At 45.8% G+C, this 18788-nt stretch overlaps 1 protein-coding gene across 1 annotated transcript; it reads right to left on the reverse strand.

Moving 5' to 3' along the window:
* Positions 1-3732: 3732 nt before the first annotated feature.
* ACTL8 (actin like 8) lies at positions 3733-7009 on the reverse strand. Its single transcript, XM_035020235.1, has 2 exons — positions 6237-7009; positions 3733-4485 (listed from the first exon to the last, which is right to left on the reverse strand). The coding sequence occupies exons 1-2, from the start codon at positions 6582-6584 to the stop codon at positions 3733-3735; spliced, it is 1101 nt and encodes a 366-aa protein (XP_034876126.1). The 5' UTR covers positions 6585-7009.
* Between the last annotated feature and the right edge of the window lie 11779 nt (positions 7010-18788).

Genomic DNA, 18788 nt, shown 5'->3' on the forward strand with positions numbered 1-18788 from the left:
ACAGTCTCTCCTAGAGCCAGGAGGATACCAGCGCTCACTTTGTCCTCCGCATCAGCAGAACCTAAAGCTCCTACCAGGGTGATCTCAGGGAACGTGGGTGTCCAAACCCCACCCAAACCCAAACCCAAGGGGGTCAAGCCCCAGCCTTGGTAGCAGAATCTGGCAGGACTGTACCCTCACACCCAGGAACAGCCCGCCTTGGGGCCCTTTCCTTTGTCCCCTCCCCCAGCGTCCCCTCCCCAACTGCCAAGACCCTGCCTCCCACCCCCCTGCACCTGGCTGCCCCTGGCAGGCAGCCCCAGACCCCTTGTGGAGGAGAAGCTCCCCCCAGCTCTTAGCAGCTGCCAGGTCATGCCGGAGCCGGCAGGCATCTTCCGGGCACCACTCACCGCCCCGCCAGGCCTGGCATGCCAGGAGCTCCACGTTAAGTTGATGGCCCTGCACAGCCCCACGGAGCTGCTATTTTTAATTTAATTGGAGAGTCGGAGGAGAAAGATGGTACCCAGCGAGGGAGTTTTAAAAGCTTTTGGGGTGGGGGAGGGGGGCAGAGAAAGCGAAGAAAAGTTCGTAATTATACACCAGGCAGCCAGATTTGATGCTTGAACAGAAAGGTTAAATGTTACATTCAGAATAAAATGAGAAAAAGAGTCCTGATGACAGTTGCCCAGAGCTAAATAAGGAAGAAAAAAAAAATACCCCTTGCCCATCTCTTCTCCAGCTTCCTCTTCTCCCTCATACTCATTTCTGAGTTTCCCTCCTTCTGCCTTTTAAAGTTCAGGAGCACGCACAAATAAACCAGTTTGGAGCACAAAGATTACTACTCAGCATGTCAACACTTGATTGCCACCCAAAAGCAGCTTTCATTCACGCCTGAAAAAATCACACATTTTCATTTCTCAAGCCAACAGGTCTAATAGGGCCCAGAAGACTGGGATGGCCTTTGGGGAGGATACTGGCACTGTGGAGAACTACATGGGCTTTAGTATGGATGGACCTAGGTTCAAATACCTCCTCTGCCAAGGGACAGATGCCCTAGGATACTGGCACTGTGGAGAACTACATGGGCTTTAGTATGGATGGACCTAGGTTCAAATACCTCCTCTGCCAAGGGACAGATGCCCTAGGTCAGAAACAGAAGTCTGCTGGTTAAGACTTTCCTATTATAAAGAGACAGACTCAGATGGCACACTCCTTTCATCCTTCCTTTTCCAGCAGGGAATATAGATGTGATGCCTGGAGCTGCTGCAGTCATTTTGTGCTCACGAGGCAACACGCTAAAGGTGGAAAAACTGAGAAACAGGAAGGGTCCTTGATGATATAGACATACTGCTGTTCCTCAGGGCTGCCTGCCTGTCACTGAGACAAAGAAATCCCCATATGTTTCAGCCACTTTTAGTCTAGTTTTCTAGAAATGCTGAATCTATTCCTAACTGTGACAATCCTTTATTAGCCTGACCTTGAGTGTGAACTTGAGCATGAGCTTCACATCACTCAGCTTTGGATTTTCTGTGTGTAAATGGGGACAAATAGCACAGTGTGTGTGTGAGGATTGAATGTGACTCCATTTGTAATGCATGATGGCTGATGACTGCCATTGTTATTCATACTCCTGATTAAGAGGAAAGCAGTATCATATTATAAAATTTAAAGTCACCTCTCCTATCTCAATAACACTTTCTAGTTTTCAAAGAGACTTCTTGCGGCACCTGGGTGGCTCAGTTTGTTAAGTGTCTGCCTTCAGCTCAGGTCATGATCCCTGGGTCCTGGGATCAAGCCCCACATCAGGCTCCCTGCTCAGTAGGGAGCCTGTTTCTCCCTCCCCCTCTGCTGCTCCCCCTACTTGTGCTTTCTCTCACTCTCTCTCCTGTTCTCTATCAAATAAATAAATAAAATATTTTTTAAAAAGCCAAAAAACAAACAAAAAAGGGACTTCTCTTTCTTCATCTTAGCTCATCCTCCACACCAAATCTCTGAGGGAAGGGAGTATTATTCCCTATTTTATACCCAGCAGACTCAAGAGAGGTTAAGCAACTTGCCCAAGGTAGCTTAGCTAATGACAGGGCCAGGCTGTAACTCAAATCTGACTCCGAGTCCCTGGGGCCCAGGCCAAGCTGGCTCTGAGCTGTTCTAATACAGGTCCCACTTCTCCTGGGGACCACTGATGTCTCAAGTTTAGGGATAACACTGGGGCTGAGACAGTATGGTTCATGTGGCAAAGACAACATGAGCTGGACTCTGGCCTTCAAACTCCCCCTCCTGTCCCTGAAACGTCAGGGTTCCTTGGGCTCCAATCTTCTGCCCACTGCACTTATTACTCCATTAACATTAGGGAACTAAGAGCCCTGTTTAGAAGCAGCCATAGAACACTGTGGTTGAGGACCCAGACTGGATTTGAACCTCACTTTTGCCACTTAACATAAAAAAAATTTGTTAAATAAATAGTTCTGTGTATTAGTCAGGGTAAGCAAAACAGCTGCTGTAACAAACCACCCTCAAATCTCAGTGGCTGAATGTGGCAGATTTTTCCTCATGTCCCAGTGCAGTGCAATGGGGTTGGGTGGGGCTTGGGAGGGGGGGTATTATGCTCCAGCCAGTCATTCAGCCTCCTTCCATCTGCAGCTTTGCCCTTCCCCCATTAGATCCTCCACACCCTGCAGGCTGATAGGGTTATTTTAAGGGTCAGGCATTCTCTGAACTGGCCAGAACCTATGGCATGGTCAGGTGACCCTACCTATGGTGGGGTGGTGGTGTCCTGGGAAGTGTAACTTCACAGTGTGACAAGGAAGGAGGGGGTGGTGACCCCTCACCCATGGTCCCCAGCAGTCCCATCTCAAGCTACCCCATCAAAAGTAGGCAGCCCCAATCCCCCAGATCATGTGGCCTTTTTGCATTTGATTCACTATTTCATTCTTTGTCACCTCAAATAGTTTTCCTTATTTACTGTCTATGTCCCCACGGTGGACTGCAAACTCCTTGAAACCAGAAACCTCTAGTATCTTTCACCCATAGTCCCTCCAATATTTACCAAATAAATGTTACACTAGTAGAAACTCAAACTTTACCAGAATATTGGGACAGCTAGGATTAAGAGAGAGATTGTGGCAGAGGAAGAACGGGGGGCTCCATCCGGCTCAGTGGGTCCCCAGAGGCTGCCCTGGACCCACCCTGGTCCTCATGTACTCACACTCCCTGTACTCCACCCCGCCGCCGCCGTCCACAACAAAAGCCAACACCGGTTCCAAAGAAGTTGTTTATTTGCAGATATAAAACAAGACCCTGGCCACAGGAGGGAGGGCCCTCGGGCTCACCTGTAGGAAATCCTCCCTGGCCAGAGAGAATGAGTAAAACTAGAAAAACTTCATCTCTCCCACCCCACCCCCCATCTCCTAGTCAAAAATAACTGAAACCCAGCAGAAGGTCCCACCTCTCTTGCCCTGGTTAAAACCTACTGAACTGAGAACAGGACCGCCCAAGGAAGATGCCAGCAAAAGGTAAGTGGCTATTTGGAGATGTTAACTGACTACTCCCCTCCAAATGACAGACCACCCCCTGGAGATGCTGTCCCCAGAGGGCTTCCCTGTCCTCCTCTGGGCTGGATCCCACTCTTGAAACAAGATAAAACCCTAGAACCTAAAAAACACCCTCATAACTTCGGAATTTCAAAGCCAGCTAACTCCACCCCTGCCCCGACCCTGTCACTGGAAATTAATCCCTCGGAGCCCCTGGGACGGGTCACAGCCTCTGACTCTCTTCATACTCCTCTTTGGTCATCCACTCGGACTTATAAGAAGACAGATGGGCCACAACAGACGCCCCCAGCCAGACGCTAAAGTTTCTGTTGGAACCCACCCACATGGTGGCCTTGGTGGAGGAGAAATGATCTGCAATCAACTCCTTGTACAGGCGCTTGGTGAAGCCGGGGTAGAGGGTGTTGCCCCCACAGGCCATCACGTGGGAGGTGAGCAGTGGGTGCACAGTGGCCTCGCAGGCCAAGATGGCATCCACCACGGCCTGGGAGATGCTGGGCCCCTGCAGGTCGAACATCTGGGGGCTGAAGAACATCTCGGGGGCCAGCCGCTGCAAGGGGGTCAGCTCCACCGGGGTGCCATCGGGGAGCTGATAGGTGTTGTTCTCATCCGAGCCGCTCGGCAGGCTCTGGCGGAAGTCCAGCGCCTCTGCCAGATTCTGGGGCACGTAGCACTTGCTCATCTGAGTGGTGGCCACCGTCTCCAGCTGAAACAGGTTGTGGTGGTTGCAATCCTCCTTAAAGAGGCTCTTGAAGAGATAGGCCGACAGATCCTGGCCCGCGAACTCCAGCGTCTTGCCGCTGGGCCGCAAGGGGCGGCCCAGGTAGAAGGGCTGCACGCGGGTCAGGCCGTAGCCGGAATCGACCACCACGCCGGTCAGGAGGCCGGAGGCGTACAGGGACATCTCCAGCTGGTCGGCCAGCAGTATGGACGGCACATCCTGTAACTCAAACATAATCTGCAAGAAGGGAGAAGAGCCACTAGGGTATTTCGCCCACACAAAAGGCCCCGATCCATTTCTGGTTTCTGTTTTCCCCCACACTGAGCTACGTGCTAAGCTCTCAGAACTGAAGCAGGTGCAGACCTGTGTCCCCTGGGGGGCAGGGGGGCCTGCCCCGAGGAGGTGGGGCCCACGGCCCCTGGAGCTCATGCTGTGGGAACAAGGGAGGCGCTAGAGGATTAGGAGTCAGATTTGCTCCAGGGTGGGGGGGGCTGTTTGAGGACCCCCACTGTTCAGAAGATTGTTTTTGGTGGAGGGGTGGGAGGCACTGTCAGCTGCTACATGGAATGGTGCTGAGATGCTTGGCTGTGTGAGCCCAGGACCAGCGGGGGCTACGGCCAAGGGGCAGATCAGCCGCCTGACCCATTTCTTTAGAAAAGGGCAGAAGAAATTAGACAAGAAACACATATATCATATCCACCACTGCCTCCAAAAAAGGAGGGGGAGGAAGGAAGGAAAGAAGGAAGAAAGAAGGGAGGGAGGGAGGGAGATACATACTCTCACCTCCTGGTAAGTGAAGTCTTTTTTCCTCCACACATCAAGACAAAACTAGAATTCTGACATTTAGGTTTTGGCCAAGTCCCTAGGCTGATTTTCTCCCCCACCCACCACCACACTCCCTCCCCACCCAGATCTTTACAGATCTGGCACCCCAACTGCCTCCCTAATTCCCCAGCTCTGACTGCATCCCCAGGTTTCTGACCCTATAGACAGAGAAAGGTGGCACTAGTCTGCCGTTTGCCGTGGCCTTTGGCCAGGTAGCCTCCTCTTCAGGCCCCAGAAGGACCATCTTCCCACTGAGGCAGGGGCAAGCTCCCCCACACCCACACTCAGAATACTGTCCTGCCACCACCCACTTCCCAAATAGAAGCCAAGGTCCTCTTTTTCAAATAGGAAATTAAATATGAATCCCACTTAAAACTCTCCAGGATCTTCCGATTTATTTAGAGCAGAGCTTGGCAAGCATTTTCTATAAAAGCTAGACAGTTGGGGTTGCCAAATTTAGCAAATAAAAATACAGGCTGCCCAATTAAATTCGACTTTCAGACAAACAACAAATAATGTTTTCATATACGTATGTCCCATGCAATACTTGGGACATGCTTATACTAAAGTATTATTTGTTGCTTATCTGAAATCCAGCTCTAACGTTAAAGGCACCACGGATTTTATCTAGCAAACCTACAGTGAGTAAGTTTTTTAGCCTTTACACAATATGGATACGGTCTCTGCCACAAGTATCACAGCTCTGCTGATATGGTATGAAAGTAGCCAAAGACAATATGTAAATGGGTGGACATGGCTATGTTCCAATAAAACTTTATTTATAAAAACAGATGGTGGGCCAATTTGGCCCACCGGCTGTAGTTGGCCGAACCTTGATTTAGAGTAAAATCTAAGCACTCCCCACAGCCTCTGGGGCCTGAAAGACCCAACCCCTGCGAAGTCAAGGTGGAATATGATCTTGGAACATTTATGGGATCCACAAACAAAGTATCCACTGTCTCCCCTTCTCCACAGAGCATTTCAACTGCTGTGTCTCCATCTGTTGGAAGAAACTCCATGAACCCCATCCTACCTACAACAAGTGCCAGGCACACACTGGGTACTCAGGAAACATTTATGGGGCAAATTAGTTAGAAAGCAGAGTTCCTGATACTCAGTCATGTCTGAACACAAAACGCCAGGTTATTTCCCACTCGCCTTACCTCCAGGGTCTTCCGTCGGTCCGCAGGCTCCATCAGAGGGGTCTCTGTGACCATCACGGGGAAGTCCTCATGCTCCCGTCTATGTCTCTCCAGGACAAATGACCAGATGTGCTCCACACCCTCCCAGTTGAGGATACGGCCACGCTGGATGGGGTAACTAAAGGTATCAGGATGGCAAACGTCAATGCCTAGACTCACGCGCCTTTGGGCATAGCTGGGGCCAGGATTCTCCCTGCACGGGACGTAGTTCACGATGCTCGGAAAGACCATCTGCGGCTCATTCCACCCAGACAAGCCAGCCTTCAGAAAGCCAGACCCGTGGTCGATGATAATGGTTCTCGCGGCCATGGTGAAGGCAGAGGTGGGAGAGGTCTTCTGGACTCGACTGTGGAGGGAAAGGATGGGGGGTTATTCCAGGCCACCCCTGCTGCCCACTTTCCACCCCTCAGTCAAGCTTCAGGCTCCCCTAAAGTGTGTCCATCTCCCCTTCCAAGCCTTTGCACAAGCTGTACCTGCAATGTTCCTCCTGTCTCAAACTCCTAATCATCCTACAAGGCCCTGCCTGCAAAGTCCTGCCAAGCCCTCCTTCCCACCCACCTCTCCCCTTGTACTTCGCACACTCGTCTGTTATACGATGGGGCACACTTCCACTCCACAGGAGCGGAGGTTGGGCCCTGCTACTCTTGGCAGCCTTCACAAGAAGCTTTCACCCAGGAAGTGATGGTGCCTGATGGTGACTGGCTGCCTGATTTGAGGACTCAGGGTCATGAGCCTTGGGGGCCACCGCACTCGCAATAACAGCATAGAGGCAATAGCAGCATGAACAGTGGTAACCACGGTGACAATGACAGTGATGACAAGGACAACCTGCAGAGCTACCATTTCTGGGGTGCATGCCCTCAGTCTAGCTCTAGGAGGAACACCTTGCATGGGAGGTTGAACTATGTAAAATTGCCATTCGTGCCAGTCAAAAATGATCAAATGCACTTTCATATGGCTTGAGCAGGTGATCATTTCTTCTGTACCACAACCTGTAAGGCAGGCACCACTGTGACACCCACTTTACAGGTGGGGACACTGAGGCACGGAGGGCTTGAAGTTACTTTCCCAGGGCCACACAACTGACCAGCAGGGCTGACAATTATACCCAAAGCAGATTCCAAAGGCCACACTCTGAGCATCAGGCTAAGCCCGAGAAGCAGGTTTTGAGTAGGAGCTAGGCGACTAAGTTACTGCATAAGGGAGGCCGTACATGGGATGTCTGACCACGATCATGGTGAGTTTCAACGCCTGTAAAGTGGGGAGAGTAAGAACCACCACGCCAGAAAGGCAGGTGTGGTCACTACGTGATTTCCAGACTTACTACAAACCTACAGTAGCCAAGACAATGTGGCACTGGTGAAATATTTGTCATAGAAACACAGAGGATGGAATGACAAGTCCAGACACAGATCCTCACAAAGTCTGACAAGGTGCAAAAACCAGGAAAGGAAGGGCCAACGGTCTTTACAGTAAATGGTAGGGAACAACTGGATATCCACATGCAAAAAAAAAAAAAAAAAAAAATGAACCTCAATCCATACCTTCACACCTTATTAAAAAAAACTCAAAATGGATGATAGATCTAAACTTAAAACCTAAAACTAGAATACAACTTTTAAAAGAAACAGAGGAGAACATCACTGTGACCTCAGATACAGTAAAATTTCCTTAGCGAGAACATCATTTGCCTGGTCTGTAAAAGAACAAAATGACAGGCTGGACTTGGTCAAAATTTAAGAAATTTGTACTTTTTATTTTTTTTTAAAGATTTTATTTACTTATTTGACAGAGAGAGACACAGCGAGAGAGGGAACACAAGCAGGGGGGAGTGGGAGAGGGAGAAGCAGGCTCCCCGCAGAGCAGGGAGCCCGATGTGGGACTCGATCCCAGGACCCTGGGATCACGACCTGAGCCGAAAGCAGTCGTTCAACCGACTGAGCCACCCAGGCACCCAAGAAATTTGTACATTTTAAAAAAAAGATTTTATTTATTTATTTGCAAGAGAGAGTGCACAAGCAGTGGGGGGAGGCAGAGGGAGAGGGAGAAGCAGACTCCCCACTGAGCAGGGAGCCCCACTACAGGATTCAGTCTCAGGACCCTGGGATCATGACCTGAGCCGAAGGCAGACAGTTAACCGACTGAGCCACCCAGGCGCCCCAGAAACTTGCACTTTGAAAGACACTGTGAAGGGAAAAAAAGACAAGCCACAGACTGGGCAAAAATATTTGAAACCATGTATCTGATAAACAACTTGCATCCCAAAACTATAATGAACAAACTCACAAAACCCAACATAAGAAAAACCATCCAATAGTTCAAGTGGGCAAAAGACTCAAACACACCGGGCACCTGGGTGGCTCAGTCGGTTAAGCGACTGCCTCGGCTCAGGTCTTGATCCTGGAGTCCCGGGATCGAGTCCCGCATCGGGCTCCCTGCTTGGCGGGGAGTCTGCTTCTCCCTCTGACCCTCCCCCATCTTGTGCTCTCTCTCTCTTTCATTCTCTCTCTCAAATAAATAAATAAAATCTTTAAAAAAAAAAAAAGACTCAAACACACCACAAAAAAGATATACGGATGGCAAGTAAACATATGAAAAGAGGCTGAACTCATGAGTCATTAGGAAAATGACCATTAAAACCACAATGAGACAGCACCACCCGGCTAGGAGAATGCCCAAGGTCAGAGGCTGACCAGACCAGGCGAAGGGCAAAGACGTGGGGGGCCTGGAGCCCTCAAACGCTGCCAGTGGGAATGCAAAATAAAACACTTTGGAAAACAGTTTGGCAACTTCTTATATAAAGGTAAATATACACCCACCGTACCTAGGATTCCCACTCTTAGGTATTCCCCCAAGGGAAATGAAAACTTACATTCACCCCAAAACCCTCATGCACATGTTTATAGTCGCTTTATTCATAATCATCAAAAACGAGCAACCACCTAATGATCCTTCAGCTGGAGAATGGATAAATAAATCTCCATTCAGTGGAGTAATACTCAACAACAAACAGATATGAACAAGTGGTATGTGTAATAACGAATAAATCTCGCGTGCACTGGGGGAAGGAACCCAGACTCAAAAGGCAACAACTGTATGATTCGATTCCCATGACAATTCTGGAAAAGGCAAACGTGTAAGGACAGAAAAGAGGGAGCTCCTGGGTCGCTCAGTCGGTTAAGCATCTACCTTGGGCTCAGGTCATGATCATGGGGTCCTGGGATCAAGCCTCGCGTTGGGCTCCCTGCTCAGCAGGGGAGCCTGCTTCTCCTTCTCCCTCTGCTGCTCCCCCTGCTTTTGCTCACTCTCTCTCTCTCTCAAATAAATAAAATCTTAAAAAAAAAACAAATCTGGGGGTGCCAGTGGCCAGGAGTGGAGAGCGGGGGTGGCCACAAGGGGTTATGGCAGGATTGGGGGTGATGACAGAACCATGCTAGATCTGGGTGGTGAGGGTGAGTCTACGACCGTATACATTTGTCAACTCTTGCAACTATACACTACAAAGAGTGATTTTTACTCTAAGTAAAAAATGTTAAGGGAAAAAACCTGTGGGTGTGGGGACACATGAAGGTTGATGCAATCACCTTGCAGAATGCGACCTGTCACCCAGACGGCAGCCTCGGTGCCCAGAATGCACGTGGATGTTTCCCGTAAGAGCAACATCCAGGAACGCAGCGCAGCCCGAAGGTGAAATCTGGGGCTGTCACCCCACCGGCTCCATGCTCTGCCTCCATTCTGGGCAGCAGCTGAGCCTGCACATCATTGTGGGGGATGACAGCCACTTGCCGGCCCTGGCCAGAGGCTCCCCACCACCACCAACCTTGGGGCAGTGATGAGGCTCCACCACCTTGAAATAGCTCTGACATCAGACGGGGGAGAGCAAAAAGGAAGAGAGATGGGGCCGAGGTGTTGGCCTCCTCCCTGGCCTGCTCACCCTGAATCACCCAGTAATGGAGAACCGGGTGCCTGGATGACATCCACCGACCTTGCTGCATCACAAGAGTGGGCTCACTGGTGGATGCTTCCCTGGCCCTGGCCTTCCGAATCGGAGGACAGGCTGCTGGGATGACCTCCACTGTCGTTGTGCATCAAGATGCTCACTGGGGGGGTGGGGGGGAGGGCAGGCTGGTGGCCTGAGGGACCTGGCCTGGGAACAGAAGGCACGGAGGCAGTGTGCCATTCCTCTCTTGGGCCATGACGTAGGAAGAAAGTCTGGGGGACGCCACGGAGCCCAGTTCCAAGGACAGAGATAAAATCTACATATTCAAAAGCATTTTTACTGAGTCACCAATACTACAAATTCCCACGGAGCACCCACAATGTACCAAGAACCATTCTAGCCCGACTCAGTGGAGCGGTTCCTGCCCTTCCAGACCCAACAGCCTACTGAGAAAGATTGTCAGTAAGCACCAGATCAAATACATCATGCCAGGGGGAGGGAGTGGGACTGAGTACAATGAAGAAAAATAAAATCTGGTAAGAGGGCCAGGGAGAATAAGGAGCACAGAGTTGTGGTGTTGTTCTAGATGGGGCAGTCAGGAGAGGCCTCTCTATCAGGTGACCTGTGAGCAGAGAACAGGAGTGAGAGCATGCGATTACCTGGAAAAGTGCCCAAGCCAAAGGAACAGTAGGTGCAAAGGCCCTGAGGAAGAAACTGGTGCGTGTGTTCTAGGAACAGCCAGGAGGACCATATAGTGAGAGGTGTGTAGTGGGCGAGGGGAAGGATGCCAAAGATCTTGGGCGGGCCTCGCAGGCCTTCATATTGTTTAGAGACATGGGAAACCACTGGGGGCGTGGGGGTTGAACAGAGGAATGATGATCTGACCTGAGTCGTACACACACCACTTGAGCTGATATGAAGAACGGAGCACAGAGGTCAAGGTAGAAGCAGGGGATGGAAAGGACATGACAGATGACAGTGGCCTGCATTATGGTGACAGCAGGAAAGAGGGTGGGAAGTGATCAGACTCTGGATGTACTTAGGGAAGACTGTTGTTAGAGTGGAGCATGAGACAAGGAGAAGAATGAAGGAAAAAACCAAGATCTGGGGCCTGAAAAGCTGGAAGAATGAAGTACCCACTTACTGAGAAGGAGAAGACCGTAGAAGGCGCAGGTTTGTGGCAGGGAGGAAATTGGGATTTTTTATGTTGGACGTGATAACAGTTTGCGATGCCTATTAGGTACTCATGACGATGCCCGGAGGCAGAGTCTGCAGATGTCTGAGCTGGAGATATAATTGGAACTTACTGAGTGGATGAAATTGCAAGTTTTGGGCATGGATGAACTCATGAAGAGACTCGGGGTAGATCAAAACCAGTGCCTGCAGGTAATTTAAGGTCTAGGGGCTGGGCGTTGAGAAGGAACCAGTAAAGACGATGAGAAGGAGTGGCTAAGGGATAGGAGGGCATGTCAAAGGCCAAGCAGAGAAAATATGTCAAGAAGAGAGAAATTAGATGACGACTGAGAAATATCCATGGAATTTAGCAACACAGAAGTCACCAGTAGCCTTGGCAAAAGAGTTTCATCAGAGTGTCACCAATGGAGAAAAGCCTGAGAGGTAGGAGACAGAGATCTACAAAACTGGCCCCCCTGCTCTGCAAAAACATCAGCAGTGCACATAACAAAAGAAATGTTAAGGGTTCGAAATTGAAGGACAGGTCATTAACACAATGTACATTTTCCAATTGTGGATCAGAGAAATAAAATTACATAAAGAACATTATCACGGCCTCCTGGTGCTAGCCAGGACAGAGTACTGCAGCCCTGCCTCCCACTGAATATAACTAACAACGTCAAACAAAATGCAAAAAGCAAAAGGAAAAGCAAAACAGGCAGATTAAAGAGAAGAATCAAAACTTAGAGAAGCAACCCAGGGAGGGGTGAAGTTCTCGTCTGTTCTATTTCCCCTTTTTTCTTGCAGTGTTGGCCTGCGACGGGTTCCCAGCCAAGCTTCAGGAGGGTGTAACTGACCTCTAAGACCAAGGGAAGACCTGTCTTTCTGGCCATAACATCAGGAAAGGGGGCCCTTGTAAGTCAATGAGGATGGAAAGAAGAGAGCAGAGAAGGGACTCCTCTTGTTCAGTGTAAGAACCGGCTCAAGGCCCAGATGCACCTGTGCGTGCGAGGGAGGGACCCAAGCAGCAGCGCGAAGCCACTATGAGTGGAACTGACATTGGAACCACCACTCATGGAAGAAGACCAAGTACAGTCTGAGCCCAGCTGGGCCGCTGCACGCTAAAACAGAACCAAGAAAACAAGTGTTCTCCAGAAGAGCCTCCCAGCAGAATATTCAGGATATCCAGTGTAGAAACCAAAATTACCCAACACACAGAGAATCAGAGAAACCTAATTAATCCTTCAGGGAAAAGATAAACGCCAACGCTGAGATGATCCAGATGCTGGAATTACTGAAGACATCTGAACAGCGGTTATAACGGACATACATGTAGACATGCTGTAAGCGAAGGAAAGGACAGGTGTTTTCAGTGAGAAGTAGATTCTATAAAAAGAATCAAGAGGTATGCATAATATCTGAATTTTTTAAAAATCTTTTCCATAGTAGAAGGGAGGTGGCAGGGCAATGAATAAGATAAATTACGGTATCAACAGAAATTACCCAATCTGAAAAACAGGAAGGAAATAATGTAACAAAAAGAGCCTCAGAGGCCCATGGGACAATATAAAAACGTCTGATATTCATGTCATTGAAGTCCCACAAGAAGAGAAGAAAGATCAGCACAGTATAAAGTATTTGAAGCAATAATGGTTAAAAATTTCCCAAATTCTGTGAAAGACATAAATCTACCAATTCAGGGAGCTTGGCACACCACACCCCAAAGAGAATAAATTTAAAAAATAAAACACACAAACACACGTGTAGACACAGTGTAGTCAACTACCAAATACTGAAGTTTTCTCTTGCTTAATCTTGAAAGCCTCCAGAGAAAAATGAAAGCATTATAAATACAGAGGGTGGGGGACAACAATTAGGCTGACTGCAGACTTCTCATCGGACACAAATGTCAACCAGAATTCCATACCCACCAAGAGTATCCCTCAGGAATGAAGACAAAATAAGACATTCTTAGTTGAAGGAAAACCAAGAAAATTCATCCCAGCAGCACTGCTTTCAGAAATACTAATGATAAAAAAAAGAGAAAGAAAAAGAAATAAAAAATAAAGAAAAAAGAAAAAAGAAATGCTAATGAAATTTCCTCAGGTTGAAGGACAACGATACCAGAATCTGGAACTGCAGGAGTGAAGGAGGAATACCAGATTTAGTAAATATCTGGGCAGTAATAAAAGGATCCTTTTTCCTCTTAAAAATGGATATGGCCACTGAAAGCAAAAAGTTGTAACAACGTGTGGTGGTGTTTCCAGGGTATGTGGACGTAATGCTTGTTAAGTCCTATGAGAAAGGAGGTGGGGGAAATAAGCTATGTGGTTGCAAGTTTTACACATATATGAAGTGTACACATTAACTCTAATTAGACTGTTAAAGGCTAGGTATACAAAAAAAATTTTTTTAATTAAAAAAAAAAAAAGCCTGGGTATATGCATGGCAGTCCCAAGAGCAAGCAATAATAATAATAATAATAATAATAATAATAATAATAACAATACAAAGAGGAACCCAAAAATACAATAGATAAAGTAAAACAGAATACTAAAAAACATTCAAATAATCTAAAACATGGCAAGAAAGAAGGAACAGAGAAACAAAAGAACAGAGCAGGGAAGGAGAGACACAAATAGTAGCCCTATATCCAACCATATCGACATTTACACTAAAATAATATGCCTCAAGCCACACCAATTGAAAGACAGAGATTGTCCATTGGAATAACAACAACAAAAAGACCTAACTGCAGACTGTCTATAAGAAATTCACTTTAAATACAATGATAAAGATTAGTTAAAAAGTAAAAGAATAGTAGATCTTGCCATTTGCAACGACGTGGATGGAACTGGAGGATATTATACTGAGCGAAATAATTCAAACAGAGGAAGACATGTATCATATGACCTCACTGATATGAGGAATTCTGAATCTCAGGAAACAAACTGAGGGTTGCTGGAGTGGTGGGGGGTGGGAGGGATGGGATGGCTAGGTGATAGACACTGGGGAGGGTATGTGCTCTGGTAAGCGCTGTGAATCGTGCAAGACTGTTGAATCTCAGATCTGTAACAAATAATGCAATATATGTTAAGAAAAAAAAAAAAGAAGAAGATAGCAGGAGGGGAAGAATGAAGGGGGGGAAATCGGAGGGGGAGACGAACCATGAGAGACAATGGACTCTGAAAAACAAACTGAGGGTTCTAGAGGGGAGGGGGGTGGGAGGATGGGTTAGCCTGGTGATGGGTATTAAAGAGGGCACGTTCTGCATGGAGCACTGGGTGTTATGCACAAACAATGAATCATGGAACACTACATCAAAAACTAATGGTGTAATGTATGGTGATTAACATAACAATAAAACAATTTTTTATAAAAAGTAAAAGAATAGAAAAAACTAAACCACGTTAAGAATGAATCAAATGAAAGCAGGAGTAGCTACCTTAATATCAGACAAAGTTGGCTTCCTAACAAAGAATATCACCAGGAACAAAGACAGGTGTTGTAGAATGATAAATGGTCAGTTCACCAAAATGACATAATCATCCTAAATATATATGCAGCAAACAGGTATTCAAAACTCTTTAAGCCAAGACTAAAAGATGCATAAAAAGAAATAGAAAAATCCACCATTCGACCTGTAGGCCACGACTCCTTTTCCAGTAATTGAGAGTCGAAGTAGACAAGCCAAGCTGGCTGGCTGTTCATGAATTCTGTATCTTTGCTAATTTTCCAGCTGACATTTATAAAGCATTCTGTTAAACAAGAGCAGAATGCACATTCTTTTTCCAAAGCACATGGGACACTCACCAAGATAAGCCACCTTAGGAGCCACAAAACAAACCTTAACAAATGTAGAATTGAAATCATATAAAGCAGGTTCTCTCGTCATAAAGGAATTAGGCTAGAAGTCAAAAACAGAATGATATCAGGAAAATCCCCAAACCTTTGGAAATTAAATAGTACGAGTCTAGATAACCCATGGGTCAAAGAAAAAAAAATTAGAAAATATTCTGAAATGAATGGAAATAAAAATACAACCTATCAGAATGGGTGGGGTGCAGCTAAAGCAGTGCTCAGAGGGAATTTATAGTGTTAAATGTTCATATGAGAAAAGGAGAAAGGTTTCAAGCCAATAATCTAACCACCCACTTCAGGAAACCAGAAAAGGAAGCACGCATTAAACCCAAATCAAGCAGAGGGTGGAAATGATAAAAGTTGAAAACAGGAAACTAATGGAGAAAACTCAATAAAACCCAAAGTCGGTCCTTTGAAAAGATAGATAAATTAATACACCACCAGTCAGACCAAGAGAAAAAAAAAAAAAGGAAAGACACAAGGGTTGATATCAGGAATGAGGTGACATTACTTCCAACTCAACAGCATGAAAAGAGAATATTATGAACGGCTTTCTGCCTATCAGTTTGACAACGCAGGTGAAATGAACAAAGTCCTTCAAAGACAGAAGCTACCACAATTCACTCAAAAAGAAACATATAAGCCAAATAGCCCTCAAACTTTTCAAGAAAGAAATGACTTTTTAGTTTAAAAACCTTCCAACAAAGAAAATGATAGTGGCAAATGGCTTCACTAGTAAATTTTATCAAACACTGAAGGAAGAAAGCAAGCTCATTGTGTACAATCTCTTCCAGAAAGCAGAAGAGGAGGGAATGCATCCCAACTCATTTTGTGAGGGCAGCATTACCCTGACACCCGAATCAAAAATATTGCAAAAAAACCCTACAAACCAAAATCCCTCATGAACATAGACACAAAAAAATTCTCAATGAAATATTAGCAAACCCAGCAATATATAAAAAAGTTAATACACATCAATTGGAGTTGGGGCACCTGGGTGGCACAGTTGGTTAAGCGTCCAACTCGGTTTTGGCTCAGGTCATGATCTCAGGGTCCTGGGATGGAGCCTGGTGTTGGGCTCTGTGCTCAGCAGGGAGTCTGCTTGACATTCTCTCTCTCCCTCTACCCCTCCCCCTTTTTTTAAAAAAAAGATAATACACATCAACTGAATGGGGTGTATCTCAGAGATCTAAGGCTGGTTCAATATTTTAATGCCAATATACTTCGACCTATCAACAGACCAAGAAGAAAAAACACATGAATATCTCAATGGAAAAAACCACTGCATAAAGTTCAATGTGCATTCATAATAAAACGTTTCAACAGTTAGGACTAGAAGTGAATTTCTTTAACCTGATAAGGGGCATCTAGAAAAAACCTACAGATAATGGTGAAAGACTGGAACTTCCTTCCCTAAGGTCAGGAACAGTAAGGACGTCCCCTCTCACCACTCCTATTCAACAATGAACCAGAAGTCCTACCCAGTACAATACATCAAGAACAAGAAAGAAAAGGCATACAAATTGCAAAGGAAGAAATAAAACTGCCCCTATTTACAGAAGGCATAATTACCTATGTAGAAAATCCCAAAGAACTTACAAAAAAAAAAAAAAAGATCCTACAACTAATAAATGAGCTTGGCCAAGTCACATCATTCAAGTTCCATATTTTAAGAATCAGTTTTATTTTACATACCAGCAACAAACAGCTAGAAGTCAAAATTTTAAAAACAGTGCCATTCATAATAGCATCAAAAACCGTAAAAGACTTTGGCATAAATCTATGAAAATGTGTCATAAAATATGCTGAAAACTACAAACATTGGTGGAAGAAACCAAAGAAAATCTAAGTAAATAGAGATGCTGTGTTCATAGATGAGAAGATGTGATATCATTAAGATGTCAATTCTCCCCAAACTGATTTATTGATTCAATCCCAATCAAAATCCCTGCAGAATTTTTTTTTTTTTTAGGTATCAACAATCTGACTCTTAAATTTATACAGTAAGACAAAGGAATGAGAATGGCCAAACAATTTTGAAAAAGAACAAAGTTGGAAGACTTACATTATCTGATTTCAAGACCTGCTGTAAATCCAGTCATCAAGAGACTATGATATCAGTGTACGGATGTCCACACAGATGACTGGGAAAGAACAGAGTGCAGGAACAGACTCTGACAAGTATGGCCAAGGATTCTCACAAAGGTGCCAGGTAGGACGCTGCAGTGATGAAAGGTAGTCTTTCCAACGAACAGTGCTGGAAACAAATTGAAGTTCTCTGTGGAAAACAAAATAACCTTGCCCCCTTCCTCACCTCTTGCACAAAAAATTACTAAAAATAGATCATGCAAACTGTAATTATAAAACTCCAAACTGGGCGCACCTGGGTGGCTCAGATGGTTCAGCGTCTGACTCTTGATGTCAGCTCAGGTCTTAATCTCAGGGACATGAGATTGAGCCCTGTGTTGGGCTATATGCTGGGCGTGGAACCTACTTAAAAAAACAAAACAAAACAACAAACAAACAAACAAATAAAACGGTAAAACCTATAGGAGAAACCATAAGAGAAAATTTTGCGACCTTATCTAAAAACATCTACGTGATAATACCACAGTCCATAAAAGGAAAGATTTTAAAAGAGTTTTATCAAGACTTAAAAAAATTCTACTCTTTAAAAGACACTACTATGGAATGAAGAACATTAGCCACAGGACCGGTAGAAAATATCTGTAAATCACATTTCTGATGTCAGACTTATATCCAGAATATATAAAGGACTATCAAAACTCAATAATAAAAAAAATGAGCATGTTAAAAATGGCAAAAATTTGGACGCTTCATCACAGAAGTTATACAGATGACACGCACACAAGAAGATGCTAAACATCATTAGTCATTAGGGAAATGCCAAGTAAAACCACAATGACACACTACTATATACATATTAGAAAGGCTAAATTTTTTTTAAAAGAACAATACCAGTCTCTGGCAAGGATGTGAAAGAACTAAAACTCTCATACACTGCGGATCGGAGCATAAAAAGGCTCCGTCAGGAAAACAGCTTGGAAGTTTCTTATAAACATCCACCTACCAGTCAACCCAGCAACATGATTCTTAAGAGAAATCAATATTCATGTTCACAGGAAAGACTTTGCACCAATGTAAATTACCCGCACCTGGAAACAGCCTAAATGTTCTCCAACTGGGGAATGGATAAACGGGGGTATGTCCATCCAACGGTGTCCCGCTCAGCAGTAGAAAAGAACAAACTATGGATACGTACAACAGAATGGGTGACTTTCAAAATCAGCGTGTGAAATGAAAGAAGCCAGACCTACAGGCTGTATGTTTGCATTTCTAGTACATTCTGGAAAAAGGCAAAAACTGTCAACACAGAGAAGGGACAGGTGGTTGCCGAGGGCTGGAGGTGGTAGGAAGGGCTGACTACGTAGGGGCATGGAGGAATTTGGGGGGATGACAGAACTGGATTATATCTTGGTTACATATAGAATCACATTGAAAAGGGTGAATCTTAGGGC

This window comes from Mirounga leonina, unplaced genomic scaffold (genome assembly GCF_011800145.1).
Source record: "Mirounga leonina isolate KUSES-001 unplaced genomic scaffold, KU_Mleo_1.0 Mir_173, whole genome shotgun sequence".
NCBI classification, from domain to species: domain Eukaryota; kingdom Metazoa; phylum Chordata; class Mammalia; order Carnivora; family Phocidae; genus Mirounga; species Mirounga leonina.